The 22,498-nt window shown below is 38.1% G+C and overlaps 1 protein-coding gene and 1 pseudogene across 2 annotated transcripts; one reads left to right on the top strand and one right to left on the bottom strand.

The window, feature by feature from the left end:
- Positions 1-952: 952 nt before the first annotated feature.
- LOC103705839 (putative apyrase 7) lies at positions 953-9,578 on the bottom strand. Its single transcript, XM_008789719.5, has 4 exons — positions 9,351-9,578; positions 4,159-6,200; positions 1,475-1,794; positions 953-1,215 (listed from the first exon to the last, which is right to left on the bottom strand). Exons 2-3 carry the CDS (start codon positions 6,002-6,004, stop codon positions 1,499-1,501), a joined length of 2,142 nt encoding a protein of 713 aa, XP_008787941.3. The 5' UTR covers positions 6,005-6,200; positions 9,351-9,578; the 3' UTR covers positions 953-1,215; positions 1,475-1,498.
- A 3,113-nt stretch (positions 9,579-12,691) lies between these two features.
- LOC103705840 (ribosomal RNA small subunit methyltransferase NEP1-like) lies at positions 12,692-16,830 on the top strand (annotated as a pseudogene). Its single transcript, XR_015973612.1, has 5 exons — positions 12,692-12,992; positions 14,706-14,850; positions 14,966-15,076; positions 15,156-15,378; positions 15,949-16,830. The product of XR_015973612.1 is annotated as a ribosomal RNA small subunit methyltransferase NEP1-like (transcript).
- The last annotated feature ends 5,668 nt before the right edge of the window (positions 16,831-22,498 follow it).

The raw sequence follows: 22,498 nt of genomic DNA on the forward strand, positions 1-22,498 counted from the left end.
CACAGCATCATCGAACTTACAATAGCCACACAAACATTCTTAAAGCCAAATAATTGCTGAAACTAGTTTTTTTTTTCAATTGCCTGGTTACACAGAGGACACACCGGTCAACAATAAAAAAATGATGATATAATTAGGATTCAATGTATCAACCATCCCTATACCTCCCTTGGAATATAACAATTTAGACTTTAAATGCTCTATCGATTGCTTCGCTTTCGCTATTGTTGCTACTACTGCTGTTATCCGAAAAGAACTCTCGCATCAAATAAGAATATAAGATTGGCTAGGGAGAGAAAACAAAGTAGATTCGAGCATAGCACGTTCATGATAAGATTAAAAAGTGATTAAATAAACAGATGATAGCCATCCAAAATTAAGGAAGAAGTAAAATCCTCCTTTTGAATTAAAAGCAAAAGATACATCAGCTCAGCATTTGATTCCTGTGGGAACTGTCATCTGTTGTAATGCTGTTCTTGGAAATTCAGTAGCAGCATTTATTACAGTAATAATTATAACAAGATTAAAAAGTGATGAAATAAACAAATAATAGCCTTCTGAGATTAAGGAAGAATTAAAATCCTCCTTTCAGATTAAAAGCAAAATATCAGCTCAGCATTTGATTTCACTGGGAACTGTCAGTCTGCTGGGATGCTGTTCTTGGAAATTTTATAGCATCATTCATTATAATAATAAATAAGCTGCTGTGCAATTTACCGTCCACACACAAAAGGGTAATTTGAACGGAAGGTACTATCTTCTTGAAGCTAGCTACCTAGCTCGCTTGCTTAGGTGTTTATGCAGCTGAAACACATTTTTTCTGGTCTAATGCGAAGGAAATGGATCCTTGCAATTTGTCAATAGAAATCAAAAAAGTACATAAACCCTTCATGCTTGGGATCAAATTGGCAGTGATGTGTGAAGGCATTCACCACTGTTAGTAAAATACTAATGAATGGATGATAAAGAATAACTACTAGTAATATTAAAAGAAAAAATAATAATTTTCAGTTAGCAATTATGATAAACAAGCAATTTACTGTGTTGTAAAAATAAAAAAGGAATACGAGGCATCCTGCTGAAGCTCCTTCACATCAGAAAACAAAATTGAAGGGGACCAAGAGCGCCTGGGGCTTAAGGTGAATCAAAGAACATGCTGCAGTGACGCAGGTGGGCACATTGTCTTGCAGATTCTGATTTGTCACAATCTCATACCTGCTTCAACAGAATTGCTTAAAAAATATATACAACCTATGAGGATCTTGAGTTCTGAAAACGAATCAAAACTTCTACTTGTCATGGTATTCTTAATGTACTATCAAAAGATAATGGCTGTAACTAATGTTATAGAAGCCTTGAATTCCAAGGAAGCTCTCATTCAGAAAGATACAGTACAAAATGATTTTTATCAGGTAAGACATCTCATACTTTTATGCTATTATATACATGGTTGTTAAAAATTAAGGGTTCATACCAGCTTGTCAACAGCACAGATATGCTAAACCTTCGCCATATGAGCTTCTGCCAATGAAGCATTGAGGTCTTCTCTAGATTGTGATCTGCGGCTTGAAAGAGTTGTCTGACCCCTGTGAGGTGGCCAGAAGGATCCCATTCCATTGCTAATCTGCATTTGGCCTAAGCTACCTGAGGAATAACTATGAGAAACACCTAATGGGTGCCAAGAAGATTCCATAAGCTGAATGCTGCTGCCTCCAAATCCATATCCCATGCCAAAAGGATGCTGCTCAGAGCCAGAAACAGTAGGACTAAGTGGTGTCTTTACCCTTCCATCACCTGAAAGGGAAAATTCAAAAAAATTTCATCAAAACATTGTTTTGGTCATAGCAATTGCAAGTACAAACTACATTACGTAACTCATGCTTATTGCAAAATGAAAATAAAAGGACATGTCAACGGGGCAGAGCATTTGGGAAGACAGAAAAATTGTTTGTAAAGAAAAGAAGAACATACCAACAGACGATTCACACAGACGCGGTCAGTATCTTTGCATGCACAAACTTGACAAATGAGCTAAATTTCTGATACTTCAAAGCAATTGTTACAGGCAGAAATGGATGCCTAGCTGGACTCGGTCTTGCCACCCTGGCAATCCACTGCCTACGTGTGCCACCTGCTTACAGGGATCCCAGGCTTGAAGGCCACCAAGGGGCCTAGATGGGTAGCTGGGAACCCGACAATCACCTAGCGCTCATATTGACAACTTTACATACATGCCGCTACTTATAGCTTAATTATAAATTGTCCTACAGCCCTAATTAGGTGGAGTCCAGACTGTTTTAGATCTGAATCTTCCAACCAGTGTAAAAGGAACAACCTAACAGAAACAGTATTCAGGACAGATTCATTAAAATAATTGAATTTATGTTTGAGGATCTAAGAAGGACAAAGAGAGAGGAACAATGATCAGGTTGCTCCTCTTCGAGGGAAGCTGCCGCCACAACAGAACTGATGTCCAAACACCCCTTCTTCCCTTCACGCTAGATTATGTCAATGCATAAGAAATGCCTAGAATGAATCTCAGCCACACATCACAGATCTGACTTGAAACACTCTCGACTTGACTTGAGACACCAGATTGACTCACAAGACTTCTATTGACTTGACTCCAGCATAATAACTTAACTGGACCTAACATGACTCCAGACTCCCACTTGACTCAAACGGACCCTCTCATAAATTAAGTTAATCTATGCCTTTATGTAAAAAAACATTATGATGTTCACTTGATAAACTAAGTCATGCTATAGATACACTGTTCTTCTTTGATAAATGCTACCACATAATGGGAGTTTTAGTGAAGGGGACGAATACATGTTTGTTGGTATATTAGATGCTTGTCTCACTGCCTCTTCAGCCGAGTAAAATGGGTGCAGATTTTATATTCTTTAACTGAAACTCAAGCAACCAACATAAAGATTCCACAAATATGGTTCACATAAATAATTAATATGGTAAATAATATACACTTATTTATAACCATATTTTAGCTCTACCATGTCCTGTACTTTTAATATTTGCCATATTGTATGTTCATGAGTACATTCTCACATGCATTCCATGCACCCATGTCCATGCTTTCCCTGCAGAGATGCTGATGAAGCTATGAAGCTTGTACAGTTATTTGCCGATCAGTAGAAGTCATGAAATCTGCTCTGAATTAATGATCTTTCCTTTTGATCTGAGAGCAAGGATAAAGTTTTTGGAACATAAATGCCTAACATATTCTAAACTTTATATAATCCTCTCACTTTCTAAATATACATTTTATCCCTCTAAAATTTTAAAACAGTATATAAACATCTGGCATTCAACATCTAATTTTGGAAATTATAAACACATTTTTTTAAAAGAAACCCAGTCATTTGTATAATAACCAGTTATCCTCATTAACATCATCATCATCATCCAAGCATTTCCACATTAAAATGAGGACTTCTTTAGCATAAATGTAAGTTAGGAAGATCCATACAAGGACAGAATGAAGTTCCATGACAAGTCATCCAAATGACGTCAACCATCAAGAATCAGAGCCTAATTGTTAGTTAAGGTAACCTTGGGCAAGGAAAGGCTTTGCCAGGAGATATGAAGACTGGACATATATGTTTCAATCATTATATGTGAACCAAAAATGGTGAATATATCGGGACAACTCACTTGGTGCATCAGAAAACAGTCCAGCAGTTTCAGAGAAGACTTACTCATAGATGGATAAATCAGACTTCCTTAATACAAGTGGACCTGATTTTAAAAAACCTTATTGCTGACTTTTATCCCATTCCTATGACAGAAAATATGATTTTGCTCATATAACAGAGCAGAAGAAAGCCCTTCAACATGAAAGGGTTAATGAATTTGTTTCATCTACCAACCCAGCTCCTACTTGACTCATACCACTGCTCATATTTAGATAGTGCAATCAACATTGGCCACGGCCACGGCTCTTAATTAGCATTTTTTTTAAAAAAAGATGGATAATAAAACTCAAAATTGATCACTTTTTTTCGGGGAAAAATTCTGTCATGACAGGAGATGCAAAGAAAACTTAGTGCTTCAATGCATGCAGCAAATTTAGATGATGTTGGAGGAACCGAGCAGTTATCACAAAATGGAAGGTGAAATGCCACAAGAAAAGCATACCTGAATTTATGGGACTCCATCGCTGGAAAAGGAAAGGAGATGATTTGTTGAGAACTGAGTTGGTTGCACTGTTATGCCTAAAAAGTGGGAGATATGATCTCCGGAGAAATCTTGGGGTCCATTTGCCAACACATGATAGTGCACAAAGCAAGAGTATGATTGACACCAAAAGTAGGAGAAGAAGATAAGTTGGATTTATATCTGTGTGCAATATTCTATAGCTCTGAAGATCAATTCTGCTAGACAATGCCTGTCCGGCCTCAGACAATGCAACTCCCAGAGTCCAAGTAATACTACCAGAACCAATGACCACTTGGTTATCTCTGACCTGCAATCCCTCTCTTAATAGCGAGGCAATGTATGGTGCCCTAAAGCAATATTGTTCTATGAAAGGTTGTGGAGCAACACTGTTCTTTGCAACTTCCCATGTTTTTCCACAAAATTTCTTACCCAATTTTAGTACATCACCAAGAGTGGCCTTAGAAGTCAAGTTAAAAAACCGAAAGACCACAAAGAAACCAGACATGGCATAGAATTGTCCACGTGGACGAGGCAAATTGTCACTGAGAGCACATGGTTTGAGTTTACAATCAACTCCAGAGCTTGTACTAGACCATTCAGATAGATTGACTGCTATTCTTGCAAGTGCACTACATTCTTCCCAATTAGGAGCACCAAGGAGTTGAATAACCATTCCAGGATGCCCCGAACTGGTTTTCCCTCCAATCAAAGGACTTCCTTCTTGGTTAATTGTCGCACAATGGGAACAGGTATACTCCTCTTTGTACCCAGTCTGCAAGCATGGATGCCTAAGCTCAATTTTTCCATTATTTAAGCCAGCAGCAGCAGTTCCTGAGAACCTTTTGAGAAGATAGCTTACAGATTTGTCAAATGCATCATTTAATCCATAGCCAGATAAAGAATATGCACTTAAATAATGGCTAACAGCTCCAATTCTCAAAATAATGCCAGTCTCGTCGTGCGTTGGCTTCTCAGTCTCGAAAGTAACTTGCAATGATGAACCACCTAAATCAAGTGCACCAAATGTCTCTTTAGTTGGTGAGGAACCTAGCATACCCATATGATGATTAAGAGCTATCCATCCATAATAAGCTTCCTCCATGCCAGTTATGATCTTAACCCAATCTCTCTTACAATAAAATGATGAATTTTTCAAAATATTCCATGCCTTGTCCAGAAGCCATGCTGAATCAGAACTTGGTAGCCTACGAACCCCAGCAGTAGCATAAAGAAAGAGAGAGGCATTTTTGTGAGCACGCTTGGGTATCTGTTTCTCAGCCCACTGAAGAAGTGGCATTACTGCATCCCTCAACCCGCTTTCATTGCGGACAAGTTTATGAAAACCAGGCTCTGTTTCCATACGCTGATAAGCACGGCCACTCCCTGCACTGAATTTTCTTTGAGAAGCTTCAGGTAATGATCTCAAGGCAATAGGTAAATTTGAGTGGCCTTTATTTCGATTAATAGACCACTCATAGACATAAACGCGAGTGCCAGTACTTCCACAGTCAAGTATGACATAATACTCCGACGTTTCACGCGATAAATAAGTACTAAAATATCTTGAACATATGTAAATGAATAAAAATAATAAGAGAATGGCAATAGCACCTAGAACTGCCCATATCCATTTCCTTCGTTTAGTTGGGGTTGCTGGAGAGGATTTCTCCTTTGAAAAGCTAGATCCAGCAGCACCCTCTCTTTGTAGAGCACGGAGAGGTTTTGCATGGGCATAACTTCTATCGGTTTCAAGGCCAAGGTCACCCTCTACGGGATTTAGTTTAGAGAATGTTGGCAATTCATGGAGAGATGAGGAAAGTCGCATGCTGGTTTTCTCTTGAGGCTGACTGAAGCCAAGCCTATGATATTAGCATGCTCGGACAAGAAATCACTTTGTTCGACCACGAAATGAGGCAAAATAGCAGACATAAAAGAATTGCTGCAGTCCTGTTAAATTGCACTTGTCTGCAGCTTATTTTCTTCGCTAAAATTTTGAAGTCCAGAACCTTGAATCTATATGTCTGAAAAATAATGAATCAGGAAACTTGCATGAGGGAAACTATCAACATCTCCTCTATCATAATCAGTAAATCCTACCAGCAATGACAAAAAAATGACAAATGGCAAGAATAAAATTCAAATTTCTACTAGCGTTCTAAACAGTAAATAAATGCCCTGTCAAACATTCAAAAGATTGTCGCTACTTTCCGTTGTGGTTCAATAGTACTGTACTAAAAAAGTTATTGCTCAGTACATAATAATGCAATCTGAACAGTTAAAATTATTATATTAAGAATGCACCTGCAACTACCAATTAACAAAACAAGCATGGAACAACAGAATGCATAAATCAAGTAACATCAATTTCACATGAAAATGTAATGCCCATATTAAGTATTCAAGCAATAATTTGAAAACTAACTGTACCAATAAAAGTTAGATGCCTCAAAGGTAATGCTATCTTACCGGAAATGGATGGGACACCAAGGAGCATCAGGTGGTAGCTGGCTAATCCATGAACTCAATAGAGATTTATTTTCAACACAGAACAGGATAGTGGAAATGAGTTTCCATTATCTTTGGGTGCAAAGGCTAATTAAAAACATTGTCAATACGCAAATTCATCAACATAGCATACAGAGCCTCCAATTTGCAATTCAAAACTCAACAAAAGGCTGCTGGAACAAATCCAAAAAAGTTCCTATGGGTAGCCTATGAACAAATATTATCAACTGCCTTCTGTCACCTTCATCGATCCTATCACCCTAACCTGCCCGCATCAGCACTGTCAACAACCTAAATTTATGTAGCCATCATAGTTTGAGGCATATATATTATCTCCCAGACAAAACAAAAGATTCTCATTGCTTATTGAAGGGGTTAAATTGCCTAACTTGACACTGCCCTTGCCTATTGGAGAATTGATGCCGCATTGGCAGTTGGGAATAAGAGAAGTCATGAAGTTGGTATTTCTAAAAGACAGCCAGATTAGTAGAGAACTTTACTTATGCACATCCTCTTCATCCAAAAACCCTAATCCTAGATCTCATAAGCCTTCTGGAGTCAGAAACCTGAAATCTACACCTTTTCTACTCCAGATAGAGCATGCCACTCTAAGTCCATCAAATATATGTATCTTGATCTACAGCATTTATGACCCCACAACCTGTTATCCCGTACCATGGCCAAATAGTGTCAACTCCAACCTTTGTCTTAGAAAAGGCAGCAAGCTATCAGTTATTAAGTATTCAGTCCCTTTCATCTATTTATTCTCTTTCTTTATTTCTTCAGTTTACTACTTTGTGGAAGACCCTGATTCAGCCCCTTTCATCTATTTATTCTCTTTCTAAATTATTTCTTCAGTTTACTACTTTGTGGAAGACCCTCTTAAGGGTATCTACCACCATTACCTCCCTTCAATATAATCAAGCCCCTCCTCATCAGCACATATATGTGGAATCACATAATTATGTAGAGTTAGCCCCATTCATTTATTTTATTCTCTTTCTAATTAATCTTCAGTATATTTCTTCATTCACAACCCTCTTAAGGGTTTCTACCACCACTACCTCCCTCCAACAAGCCCCTCTCTCATCAGCATACATATGTGGAATTGAACAACTAGGAGATTTAGGTGCCATGTACATGTATGTATGTCAAATTATGGCCAGTCTAAGAGTATGCCATTTCACTATCTTTGTTAATCACATCAATAAGCATCTATACTGCAGCAAGAGGGTTCGTTTGGTCCAAAAATCACCCACCACCCATGTGATATGGTGCATGTCATTCAAAAAGACATTCTTTAGTTCAACACAATATGATGTTATGACATGGACCAGCTGATAGCAACTGGCATAATAAGAGTCAAATGCTGTCATGGGATACAGCATCTTAAAGGTCTGCACTCCCACTCCTGAATGATCTAACACTAAGTGCAGCATAACCCATTTGCCACAAATTTCAACTCAACCATTTTTGTATCTCTCGACGCTCGCAAAACCATTCACTCGATCGATCCCTTAGAAAATATTCACTACAAAGCCTGGCCAGCTTTTGAATTATTAGTTTAACAGCTTTAGGCAGTATCTTTGCCATTGGATATCCACCAATACCACATAAGAAGCCAACGATGCTTGCTCGGTCTATCCACCCAATGATATACATGTACTCTTTGATCTCTTTTCTCATAGACCTTCAATTGATCCATCGTATCCCAGAACCGCTAAGGACACAGATCCTAGGGTAGTCTTTTTTCCCAAGCTAAGGATTACAGTCACAGAAATAAGCAAGAAGAAGAAGAAGAAAAATCCGATGATATACATATACTATTTAATCTCTTTTCTCATAGACCTTCAACTGATCTAATGTATCCCAGAACTGCTAATGACACAGATCCTAAGGTATTCCTTTTTTTGGTCTATCCATCCAACGAGTTACATGTACTCTTTGATCTCTTTTCTTATAAACCTTCAATTGATCCAATGTATCCCAGAAATGCTAATGACACAAATCCTAGCGTATTCCTTTTCCCAAGCTAAGGATTACACTCGCAAAGATCAGCATAAAGAATTACATCCGCAAAGATCAGCAACAAGAAATTTGGTCTATCCATCCAATGATATTCATGAACTCTTTGATCTCTTTTCTCATAGACCTTCAATTGATCCAATGTATCCCAGAATTGCTAATGACACAAATCCTATGGTATTCCTTTTCCCGAGTTATGGATTACAATTGCAAAGATCAGCAAGTGTGCCTTCTGACAGAAACCCAATTCACATCCAAAATTTGATACTTAAAAGGCTAGCTAATACTGTGTCCCAACCCACTGACCCCTAAATCCAAGAAACTTATTAAAAGACCTCATCTTTAGGTCTCTCAACCCTCCTATCAACGAAAAGGCTCATCTAAGTACCCTTATTATACTGAAAAAAACGAATAATCTCAGCATTACCCAAAGAAATAACAAGATCAAGCACCACCCTTCATTACCCATGACACATCTCAACCAAACAAAACGAGCGGCGCTTTCGATCAAATCTTGCATCCAAACAAAAAATTCAAGGGAAAACAAGAGGAAACAAACAGTTTTTTTTATATCAATTCTCGAAAAAATTTATCGATCTTTCACGAAAAGAACTCCAAGATAATCAAGATCGATGACTGACCTGTGGCTTTGGCTCAAACCGGCGGCAGTGGAGGAGATGACCGCCCGTGACGGTGGTTTAGGGGGCGGTGGCGGCGGAGGGACGGGCGGCGACCGACCGTGCCACTGGTCTAGAGAGAGGAAGAGAGAGAAAGGTTGGCCGGGGATTGATCTGGGGAGGGGGGGAGTAGGAGAACCACCTTCCGAGTTGATTTAGATCAAGAGTTGCTTTTATAGCCACCTGGAAGTAAACCTAAAAGAGAACCAACCTTCCGTTGCTGACTCCATATTGTAAGGTTTTTTTTTTCTTGTTATTTAATTCTATACTAATTATTTTAACTTTTCTATAATCATTATTGTATTTTTTTTAAGTATTTTCTAGAGTATGTATTACATGTCCTAGTTTACTAATAAATTTAAAAAAATATAGATCCCAAGTAATGATAAAAGGCCGAATCAAGCCTAGATGAAGATCGGCAGTGATGAATTAAAATTCAAATTTATATCTAACCTTTTATTTGATGGGTACTGAATTTAACTTCAATTTTTTTTGAGTTAATTTTTGTTGAATGAAATCAAGTATTTTTGCATTTGATCAACTAATTTTAATTTTTTATTAGAGATTAGCACTTGATTTCTAATCCACCTTCTTGAACCAAATGTTATGGTTGAAAAAAAAGATAAAAGTACCTTCTAAAAGTAGAAAGAGGAAGAGAAATATAGTTCTTACTTTTTAAAATATTTTTAACTTTATAGCATATCTAAAAGGCACATAGTTAACCATACTTTTTATCTCCATGAGGTGTACATTATACTTCATTTTCAATATATGTTAAGTAAGGCAAATAGAGGTAAAATAGATTCAAAAGAGCAAAAGTAATATAGGATTCTATTTTATAAAATCATTGATGTTGCAACTAGAAATAACCTTTTTTTTGGAATTATAATAAGAGAAAGTTCGGTTGAAACTTTTGTGAAGGTGGAATTAAATTTAGCCAGATATCTAGTGTCCAACAATTAGTGACTCTACCAAGTTGGCACCTTTAAAACACAGATACTTCAAATATTTAAATCATATTTTATGATACATTACTCCTCCTTATGTTGAATCATACTTGTTTAAGAATCCTTTTATTTATTCTTATAGTAAAATAATATAATTACAAAGCATACTACTCTCAGCAAGAAAAGTAGCATCCACAAAGTGGTTCCCTCTCATCTATATTATCTATACTTCGACATTAATTAAAATATGAACCTTCCCATATATCCATTGGAAGCTTCGCTCAAATGTTTAACCATGCTATCATGTGATGATACAAATTATACAGTAAATTAAAGCTTTCTGAAATAAGGGTCTAGAGGTGTACATCTTTATGCCGGAAAATACTTAAGAGAAACTCATTGCATTTTCCTTGTCTAGATAGAAACCCTATCTTTTCCATGTTCTTTTAGAGACCATGATATTTCTTTTGTCTTCCAAATATTGAGCAACTGCCACATTTTTCTTCTACCTTGATGGTAGGAGAATATGTCACAATACACATGTAAGGCTCCCAATAAGTTGCATCATATTATCTTTCCGAGCAAGATGATGCATCATACTATCACTTAAAATCCTATTGGAGTGGAATCCCTTGATTGAATTTACTTTGCGCATAAGCCTTTCTTTAAATTGAATAAGTGAATGAAAGATTAGGTGCCTTCCTTTTTCTTGTCTACTTTTGTCCCATCAAATTATTGGGTCATCTGCTTCTAGGTGAGAATGTGGGAACTGGAAAGGGATCTAAAGTATTTATATAACATATAATACTAATACAATGACAACATTTTTTATATTTTACATATATATATTTTGTGGAGTGAAGCAACGATTATCGCAATTGTGATTGAAAAATGATTAGCTGCTGCTTAAATCCTATATTGAATTTATTAGTAGACTTTGAGTTAAATATTTATTTATGGCATTATAAGCAGGACAGATGAAATCATATGCAGACAACAGTGACAAAGGCCATACCACTATCATGTATTTTTAGGATTATTACTTCTCCCTGTAGCAATGTCCCTATTCTCTTACTTTACAAGATATATTAGAAATTTAATGGGGGATTCCTTAGTTGTTGCATGACGAGGATATTTGAAATCTTAATGTCAGAAAAAGACTTGAAGTTTGTTCCCCACTTAGATCATTCTCATTTCAAGTGCAAATCTCAATCAACCCTGACGGCACAACTAATTATTCTTTATTAATATATTTTTCTTCTTCTTGAAATCCTCGTTTTGTCCTTAAAATTGGCAGTGACAAGAACAGTCATGGTCATTGACCATGGTTGAGACTTTGGAAAAGAATCACTCCACTGGAATGTTTAAATTTCAAGAATAAATTGATAATTTTTTCTTGACATGCGAACTAGAGAGAATATTTTGATTACCCCCTCTCTTGTCAGTTAATTTCACATGCAAACAGATGATTTTAGATGCCATCTCACAGTTCATAGTATTCCACATTAAAATGTACAAGGGGGAATGGTATGACTGCTAGCTTAATTAGCATACAACAGAGAGTCCATTCTTTAGGTTTATGTTCATACCATCAGATTAATATAGGCTAATTCATGCTTGCTCATGATCAAGTAGCATTAGCTACTTGATCGACAACATACTAATGAGTCTCCAACATGTATTCTAGACAACAACGCAAATCATAAACACGTATATATTTTCAAGATGCTACACCACCTCAACATCTCAAATATCATAATTCAAAATTCTAGAACAGATGATTGACTCCATATTATCTGATTGATTGTTAAATTCAACAAACCATTGTAATGCCTTTCTAGAACCGAATGATATTTTTGATATGTTCTTGGTTTTTAAATATCTTTTCTTTCTGCGATCATATTTTGGATAGATAAATTGCTCTTAGAAGCATGCTTTTCTTAATAATAAGAATAGCAGTAATTAACTATGTTCACCATCTATGATAAGAGTGCAGTTAATAAGTTGCATAAATAATAAAAGGATAAAAAAGTATAATAGATACAAATATATTATATAGCGGCATATAAAATATTTTATACTTTTTTTATAATTTAAATAAAAATCATATATAGCTGCTAATGTTTTTTTTTTTTTTTTTTTGGGTCCAGTTGCCCAGCGCTTGCCGGGATGATATTACCTTTTTGTCATTTCCAATAAAATTTCCATTCTAGTTGAAATGAGATGGGTATCGAATGGAAGGTTGAGATTAATCCCTTTTAATTTTTTTTAAAAAAGAAAATCGTGAGCGTGATCGACCGGTGGCTCGACCTGATGATCAACAACGGTCATATTGCGCGTCCAATCTTAATGGACGGCTGATGATTTAATGATCCCTTTCCGGGCTCACCTGAGTTGCGCGTGCGGAGGAGAGCAAGGAGGAGAGAAGGCGAGGAGAGACGCCGTGATGGGGCGAAAACACAATAAAACAGAAGTGGAAGAAGTGGTAGAAGAGGAGAAAGATGAGGTCTCGGAAGCGGAGGAGGAGGAGGAGGAGGAGGGAGTGAAGGAAGAGGGCGCGGGGAATGGAGAGGTGGCGGCGGAGGCTGAGGACGAGAGGAGGAATGAGGAGGCTGTGGAGCTGATGGCGGGAATGTTCGTCGTCGGCAAAGTCGGAAAGGTAAACGGAAATGGCTCTTGGACTGGTTTATAGGGTTAAAGATTGGATTTTGGGGTGAGGGTTTTGCTCTAGGCGTTAATTATGGTTCTGGGATTGATTGGAACTGCGGTTCTTGGTCACCGAAGGAGGGAAGGTGCGTGGGAATGGCTATTTGGGTGATTCTCGAGGTTCAAGTTGGATTTTCTTGGGATCGGGGTATGGACTGCGGTTCCATTAGAGTTCTGGGTCTGATTAGAACTGTGGTTTCTGGATATAAGAGTTGGAAAGGCAAGTCCGGGCTACCCTGTGCATTCTTGATCTCTATGATGTAGTGAAGAGGTGATAGGGGGACAAGTCGGGCAAGGTTGTTGCCTACCCCTGATAGGCAAGTCTAGTGAGCATTTGCGGGGCAATATCTCGCAGGGATCCACAGAAGCCGGTCCACCATGGAGCACGAGTGTAGTTTGTGGAATGACCGTTAGCTCTAGGGCAATATCTCGAGGGTTAAAGTAGGGTTTTCCAGATTGGGGTTTTGCTCTAGGGCTTGATTGGGTTAGGGGTTTGATTAAATTCATGGTTTATAATTGCCAAATTTTCAGGGAAGTAAGTGAAAATGACCGTTAGCGTTGGAAAGACAGGTGAAAATAGCTCCTAGGACGGGATATTTGGATTAGGATTTTACTCCAGTGCTTAATTAAGGCTTTATTAGTATTAGCCTCGTGGTTCCTTGGGAAAGCATCTATGGAGGTTGCCAGGTGAGCAGAAGTTGCTTTTTAGGTTGTTCTTAGTTAGTGCAGGTTTTTTTCCCGGTTTAGAAACAATTTAGTCATGTAAATAAGAAGTCAAAAAGACCAATGTGCCCAAAAACTATAGTTGTTTGCTATGCATCAACTAGTTGGATGCTTATAAATGGGTTTAAAGGTAGATAATCTTTTATCCTTTTTTGCTTGGAAGATGTTACAGCCATGTGCTTAGAATGTGTATTATTGAATGGCCTTCTTATCATTTATTTTTATTTTTTAGGTGACCTAGCTAATTTTCTTTTCTTCAGAAATTCCACATTCCGAACTCGGATGAGCATGCCAGCTATCTAAGAAAGCAGAATCCTAATCCTGCTGATTATAGGCCAGATATCATTCACCAGCTTTTCCGATTTCTTGATTCTGTTCTCCTTTTCATTTTTCATTTTTAATATCTTTAAAGTTATGCTTCCATGTGTATGTATATTATGTCACTTCAACAGTCCATATCTTATGCTTGCTACAGTTTTCTCTTAGTGGACATGCCTGTCAATTTTGACAATACAATTATCATGCACCATGAAAATCCCTTCAAAGTAATGGCTTAATAGTGTGGCTTCATACTCTCATGCAATGAACAGGTATGGAGGTTCCGCTGATAGCCCAATTATTAACAAGAAACTATTGCTGAGAATTATTACTTGAGATGATTAGAATCTTTGCATTTTCAAGTGCAATTAGTCAAGACGTGGACAGGTAATTTTTGTGTTTAGGTGGTTGAGCATTTATTGTTCGAAGGAAGTAGTACCTACAAAAGCAGTTTTTCTATGAAAAGAAAAATCAATTGCATACATGCTGTAACATGTAGTTTCTCACAGTAAGTTGTCTTGCTTTCTTCTAAAGTTTACACATTTTTGAATCTGAATTGGCACTCCTATTACATGACTTTAATTTACTTTGGGCCATAACTTTTGTCAACTTATGACTGTGTCAGGCACTTCTTGCAATTTTTGATAGCCCAATAACTAAGGCTGGGAGGCTGCATGCTGTTTACGTAAAAACTGATAAAGGAGTCCTTTTCGAAATTAAACCATATGTACGCATCCCACGGACATTGAAGTGGTTGTTTGGTCTCATGTGTAAGTTACAAGAAAGCTAATTTTTGTTCTTCTGAAACCTGATAAATGTCTAGATCTAATTAATTGTTTTCCAAATCCATAAATGTTGATGTACACTTTCTTTTTGTTTTTGCAGTGCAGTTAGTTTAAAAATTGAGTATAACTGCTGTTGGTAAGCGTGTGAAACTTCTTAATGTAATAAAAAATCGTGTTACATGCCACTTGCCTGCCAATTCCGGGAAAATAGGTCAGATTTGTTCTGTCAATTTTTTTTTACGATTGATTGTTGTTGTAAATGAACACTAACCATTCTACTGCATTTATAGGCCTCTCATATAGTTCAGAAAAGTTGGTTGATTTGAACAATTATGCTGCCGCTGCAAGTGACGATGTCAGCCTTGTTTGTCTGGTGTGTGCGGCCGATGATAAAACTTTGAAATGAATAGGCTTATTATCATCGTATATATGTACATATGGGACCATATGTTCAGGTCGGTGCCATGGCACATGGAGTGATCGATAGGGAATATACAGATGATTTTATATCAAGTAAGTTTTCATCTCACTTAATGGGTTAATATACAATCTAAGTGTAAAGAATCAATGAATACTGTAATATGCTACATGATGCCCTACCAAGTCCTCATTGGTATGATACACAGTCTCTATGTCCTAGTATGTATCTGTTGACCTAACATCAGTTGTTGTGACTTGTATTTTTGTATGTCAATTAGTACACTAGGACTCACCATAATATACATCAATATGGCCTGGCCCATGCTTTTAAAAAAAATATAATCTGTTATACAGTTTAATATTATTTTGACTATCAATTATGGATCTGCATGCCGGCCGATGCGAGTCTGTGTCATACATCATCTATCGTGCCAGCGCTGGTGCATGCTTATCTACATAGGCCTATGTCAGATTGGTCTAAGCTATCTTCCTTTGAAATCCCAGGAACAGCTGTACCATGTTTTTGTGATTCTTTCTTTCTTTCTAATCATAGAAATTGTTCCTGTTTGATAGGAACTGCGTGATAGTAATCTTCTATCTAAAGCTTGCCTTGTCCTCTGCAATTTCTGAATACCCGCTTAGCACAGCATGCTGTTTAAACAGGATATGCGGTGCACTTGAGCGAAAATAGAGGATCAGATGAATGAAAGTCTACCATGAGCTTTTCTTCAGTTTTTCCTTGGTTTATCTAATATCCCAAGCTTTCTTCTTCCTGCAAGCTGGCCCTTCCCAAAGAGTCAGATTTACTTATTGATGAGCCCATGATTTCTCCATTCCATCAACATCTTGCTGCAAGATATGGGAAGGTCGAGGTTAGCTCAAAACTGTATAAATTGAAACATTTTTATTTCTTTTTGCACGTATATTTGTCTCTTATCAGGCTTGATAATTTGAATTATATAGTGATGTTATGGTGAGTAGGTTGAGCTAAAAGGCTGAAGTTTTTTAAGCAAAAAATCTTGCATAAATTTTTCAATAACAGTTGGCTACAAATATGTTCGGTGATGGGGAGTTTGTTCAAGTGATTCGTTCTCGCTGTGTTTCTTCAAGAGTCATCCTGTTCTAAAGGGATGGTTGAGGTTGATAACATGCTTTAAAATATGCCACGTGGAGTGTTGATTTACACATGCGATTTCTCGTAATGATGTATGTGCTGTTTCGGAGTACTTTGTAGCATTTGGTAGATCTTCTTGACCACTACAGTAGTCATAGCGAAAAGGATGGATGATGGTGTCATGAAATTTAGTCCTTTTTGTGTTTCAGTAGGATTGGGTATTGTCTCTCAGTTTAGGTTTGAAAATATTTCTTCAGACATCAGTCAATATCCAATGTTAAGGCTGGTTTTTCTTGCTATCATTTAAGAGAGCCTTGTAGGGCTGCTATAAAGTTGCATAATTTTGGAGTTGCAGCTGTACAGGTCTCACTGCAATTAGGTCTTATGCAGATAATGAGAACTCTTGGCAATAATCATTTCTTGGTCTTCAATTGTATGATGCACCGAAGGGACCAGTGTTTGTTTAATATTCTTGGTGCTCTTCGTTGTTTCATGGCTGCACAATCAAAAGATATATCAGAAGATATTTCCTTGATGTGTACTGGGAGCACAACTTAAAATGATGCACTGAGTGTATTGTGCGCTAATTTAGTTTGTCTGCTATGGGGATTGTCTTTAGATGCTTGGCTGCAGAGGTTAGTGGGTTTAGATGCAAGGTTTTTAATTTTTGACATAAGAGATGTGGATTCAAATATGCCATCCAGTTCAATCAATAAAAGCTCCCTCATGCAAAACTCAGATTTGGTGAGTCTTTAGAGGGGGTAAAAGACTAAAAGGTGAGCCATCTTATGGAGCTCGACCTCATTTTCACCTATCACTTCTTGTCCCTGGATCCTGTGGTCGTTTATTTCTCAACTCAAGAGGGTATGAGCCATGTGTGAGAAGCTCTTGAAAAAAAGGATACAGTATCATGGTGGATCAGAGAGAGAAAAATGGCTTTATCTGCTCAAGTTGTGTCTGTGTCTTGACCCATTGATGAAATTCTTTTATGTTGACCAAACCTCAAAGTTGATAGCTTTACTACTAACCTAATGGCAAAGTCAATGGTCTGATTGAACGACCATTTTGGTTGCTATGAGGAAACCTGCACACTTTTCAGATAAGGTGGAATGACATCATATAAAAATAAAGCGAATAAGCCGATGTGAGGTTAAAGTAAAACAACCACTAGAAGCGGACCAAAGTGATTGAATCAATTCCACTGCATAGTTCAAAAACAAAACTTTCTCTATTACACGCCCAAACAGATGTGATGATAAATATGAAGATGGCATTGGTAACTGGAAAACAATGAAGACAATAATCCTCTGTAATATGAGCAAAACTGGAAGATTGTTCTACCGAGCCGCAAGCAGTGCTAACTTCAGACAATTAACAGCATAAAAATAGCCAATATGGTTCCCACCCAGTTTCGGAGCATCCCTCCCTTCTCAAACATCGCAATGCTTCCATTCTATAATCAAAATGAAGAGCAGAAGTCGTTAGGATTAAGCAAAGTCATGCATGAGCCATAGTTCTTAAATTCTTTGAACTCTAGAAACTTAACTAGCATTATTTTGCAATTTAAAATATTTTAAAGCTCCTCCAAGCAATAAAGATTAGGCATTTGCCTTAACAATGTTTGTCTTCTGAGTTAACTCTGGATATTTGCTGGCACATAGCACATGTGGCCATGCCAGTGACCATAAAGAATGCATGTCCTTGTTCAATATATTTTGTATTGATATAAATGGTTTTTGTTTTAAAACAATTGGTTGCATATCTAAATTCCACTAAGTTATTTAGTTGTTGGGTTTAATTAACATAGGTTTGTAGAAAACCTGAAAAAGATTGAGTTTGACAACAACAAAAAAACTTTTGTTTGAATATTTCTATAAAACTGGTTTTGTAAAACTTTGAAAAAATGAGTTTTGTGAGAAACAGATCTATCCCATAATGTGTGAGACTTGTTTTATAGATGATGAGATTCTACAATTATCTTTTTAGAAAACTCACAAACAACAAAACAACCCTGAGATCGATGTTATTTTGAAAATAAATGTGCACCTGATCTTATAAAACTAGAAGTAAAGCATGATTATTGAAGCACTGATGCATTATAGCTTTTTTCTTTATTTTGATTGCTTGCATGATTGAGGATTGTTACTTGCTCTAAAGCTGCAGCATTGTAAACGGTCCACCGCTCAATTGTTTTGACAAACACTAGTTTTCTTCTCTCTCTCTCTCCCTCTCTCTCTTTTGTCAAATTTATTTTTTTATATTTTTTAAATCAAATTTATACATTTTATTATATTATTGAGTTTCTTTTTAAAAAAAAGAAAAATAAAAATCTGGCAGTTATACATGCACTATCACTGCTGTAAAGTTTAATGTATACTACTGGTAGAGTGTCTGATAAAACATATATAAGTTTTTTTTTTGTCCCAATGCAAGTACTTTTCTTATGCCAATCATATATCCATATCTTGATAATATATTATGTAACTGTTGGAAAATAATCTAATTTGAAATTTTGCATGATCACCAGATCAATTGGCTGAGGTGCCGGACTCGTTACATCCAACTCATCAGGTGGCGTGGGCGCAATCGGCGCCGGCGGGCTTGGCACGGTCGGTGCAGGTGCTGGTGCATGCTTCTTTCTGTGCCTTCTTTTCTTGTGCTTCCCCTTGCGCTTTGCCGGAGCAGGTGCCGGCACAGATATTGACGGTGCTGGTACCGGCCCAGGCATCACTGGAGGTGTAGCTGGCGGTGTCACTGGCGGCGATGGTACTGGTGGCGGCACCGGTGCTGGCACTGGCGGTGGTGGCACTGGTGGTGGTGGCACTGGCGGTGGCACCACCGGAGTTATAGCTGGTGGCGAAGCTGTTGGTGGTGGTAATGTCGGTGGCGGCGGCAATACTGGTGGTGGTGGTAATGCAGGCGCTAATGGAACAGGAGGCGATGCCGGTGGCACTGATGGTGGTGGTGTAGAGACCGGAGGTGGCGAGTTTGTCGGGCTTGAAGAGGGTGGTGGTGTCACAGCTGTTGGAGGTGTGGGGGCGACCGGTGGTGGTAGGATGGTGGGTGCAACCGCCGGTGCTTGTGCTCCGGCGGTGCAAAGTTGGACGAGAAGAAGAGAGGCTGAGAAGCAAAGCCACCAAAGGGATTCCATGTCGAATGACTCGTGGGGTGGAATGGATATGTGTCGATTGGTGGATGTTTGAGCTTATGAAGACGAAAGAAGGCTGCTAAGGATTGGAGATGAAGGAAGGTGGTTAGATCGGGAAATGGTTTAAAAGGACACAGGAACGACCATGGTCCATATAAGAATGTCCTGGCTTGTCTCTCTCGTCTCTATATAAGCCTATCTACTGAGAGCTATTTGTGTTAGCTTGAGGAGATTGGAACTTTATGGTTCAGATATAGTTCTCATATATATATATATATATATATATATTGTTAGCAGGGCTCCATGCCTCTATGGGCAATTTTTGTGGTTAATTTTGGAGAGAGATTGAAAGGACTTGAGAACAACCATATGGAGTGCCTTTGCTTGGATGTAATCACCATTCTCAAGCTGTAACTGATGAATGGAGGCTATTATGAAGCTATCCATGTTGGTTCACAAATAGTTTCATATCTGAGCAGTATGGCCCATGACTTTGGTTTAAATAACTTTATGACATGAAGCAATTAATGCACCTTTCTATGGAAGATGAAACGTCGACTTTGAAGTAAAGGAAGGTGGCGAGCTTTAGTAGAGTAGCTCTAGTTTGCCATTATCTTACTCCATAGCGGTGTTTTGAAGGAACTGCCACCTGAGGGAAGGAGAGGTGAAAGCGTGCATCTTTAGGCTTCTTTTTGATATCGTCTCGCTATCTTCATGCCCTGGAGTAGAAGAGCCTCGAAGAGGGATTTAGAGCCACAGGCCAGGTCCAGGTCTAGCTTGACTCAATCCCATATGCACACAGGAACGATTGTGGGTTCGATTGGGCCGGGTAGCAGTCAACATTAAGAATGGCAACTTTTTGTTCTTTTGGTATATCGGCAGCTCACCCATGCCAGGTGTGAGCACAACTCAAAGAGTCACACAATAGAACAGAATGCAAAGGAGGCGAAACAGAGTCATGGGTTTCTCAAATAAAATCTCTAAAATGATGAGCCGCATAGGATGCCACCTAATTTACAGTGCTATTGGCCTCTCTGAAGACATAGGTAGCCTGAAAGACAACATATTCGCCTAACAGTCGGTGGATTCGCCTAACAGAACCCAGCGTGCTCGGTTCTTACTTCTTTTCTGCATTATTTATTTCCTAACCTGAAATTTCCAACTTGATTCTGTGTAATGGTTGAGGGAATACTAGAAACCTCATCGTATCTTTGGCAAGAAATCCTCTCTTTTAATGTTTATTGTTGATGAAAACAACGTTTGCAATTTAGAGGATTTTATCCTTGCATATTTAACGTATTGACAATTAGAGTTTCTTGTAAGCTTGCAACTCTTATTAACCTTTCCATTGTTCATTGAGTTTTTTTGCTATGTTTGCATATAGACACATGTATAGCTCAATGCAAGTATGATGGCCCGAAGAAATGCTTCATTCTCACCATTGAAGGTGCCGCCAAGTTGGGTTCGCTTCCTATTCTTCATCCTCAAAGCCAACATTGATGCTCAGTTCAATACCACGTTGTATAGTTTAATTCTTTACATAGGTAACTATGCATATGAATATTGATGCGGCTAAAATATGCCAACCAATTAAAAGGTGGCATGTGGTGTAGAGGGGTTGATCTAGATACGAAAAGCCTGATCTCTTCCTATTAAATCAAAAACTCTAGAGAACAAATCCATTGGAAGAAGGACTCTTCGTCAATAAAAGAAGACCCAACACCCAAAGAAGGTAGTCGAACTCTCTTTCAATTGTTTTTATATTCTCTAGTCATTTAGTTTGTCCCTCTGCTCTTCCTCCAAAGCCCTATCTGACTTAAAAGCATTGGAGAGTCCGATCAAAGCCGATCCTCCAAGCCTAGCTTTTTTTTATCTTTGATCTGCTGCAGGCCAGCAACGTGTTATGAGCCATCGGAGCGCTGATTGTTTTGGAGCTCTCTGATCAGCAAATCAGGCTTTGGACGGCTACAGATATTATAATTTATATATCACCTCTCTTTAGTGCATTATTGTATCTGGGATGCGTTCTATGTTTAAGGTTTTTTTTGGTCTTCCAAGGGGGCGATCATTCTCAATTTGGCAAGCGGAAGCCTTCTTAGAAAGCCCAGTGGTTTCTGATCCGTTCAGAAGGAGTAATTTTCAAAAGCACCAGAAATGTCAAATGCGGCCGCACAATGTACGTTCAACGTTTCTAAAGTTGACCGGGTGCGTTCCTCACACGCTACATCAAGGGGAGTACTTGGATCTAAGTTTATTAAGATTTCGGACTTCTTCAAGATTGCGCGTTCGCACCTTCGTGGGCTACCAAAACAATGCCAAAAAAAAAAAAAAACATTAAAAGTCGTGCAGAAAGTTGGTGTGCACCTTTCATGTGATCACAGCCACTGATCTTGTTTTTGCTCATATCGTGGAGCACAGATTGGATGTACGTTGGCTTTTGTGCATGTGAGCTGCATGTAATTCTACATGCAGATTATATGGATATGATCGGCCGTAATAACCAATATTAGTCATCATCAATCATTTAAGGGGTTAATTATTATATGATTTTTTTTTAAAGTCATTGTTCAATGATTTGATACAGTCTTCTGAGATTGAGATATACGCGGTGATCTAATTCATACGCTGAACTTTTTGGGTCCAACATCGAGAACAAGTAGGTTCCTAGCATGCATTCAATATTCCAAATTAATCTTGGCCTACTTACATGGTGGTGAAGTTGGTTCCAGTTTGAAATTTTCTTTCATGATTATGACGAACAAGCAGACGGGCTGTCATGGTCTTGTTAGATAGAGAAGGGGCCCTTAGGAAACAAAGTATGACCATCACCAAACAAGCCTAATCTCAATATGGCTGCACCTGCTCCAAGAGTTTGATTTGCCATTTATTGTTACAAAGGTTTAAACAAAGTGTTTGGTGCTTGATGGGATCATTATGTGGATAGCTTGGGA

Source organism: Phoenix dactylifera, chromosome 15, assembly GCF_051530095.1.
Source record: "Phoenix dactylifera cultivar Ajwa chromosome 15, Ajwa_hap1_PhDact_Kaust_v1.1, whole genome shotgun sequence".
Classification (NCBI taxonomy): Eukaryota; Viridiplantae; Streptophyta; class Magnoliopsida; order Arecales; family Arecaceae; genus Phoenix; species Phoenix dactylifera.

Coding starts and splice junctions, on each gene's coding strand:
- LOC103705839 (XM_008789719.5), bottom strand. CDS start 6,004: ATGCGACTTTCCTCATCTCTCCATGAATTGCCAACATTCTCTAAACTA. Junction 1,795..4,158: donor ATGGAGTCCCATAAATTCAG/GTATGCTTTTCT, acceptor TTTCCCTTTCAG/GTGATGGAAGGGTAAAGACA.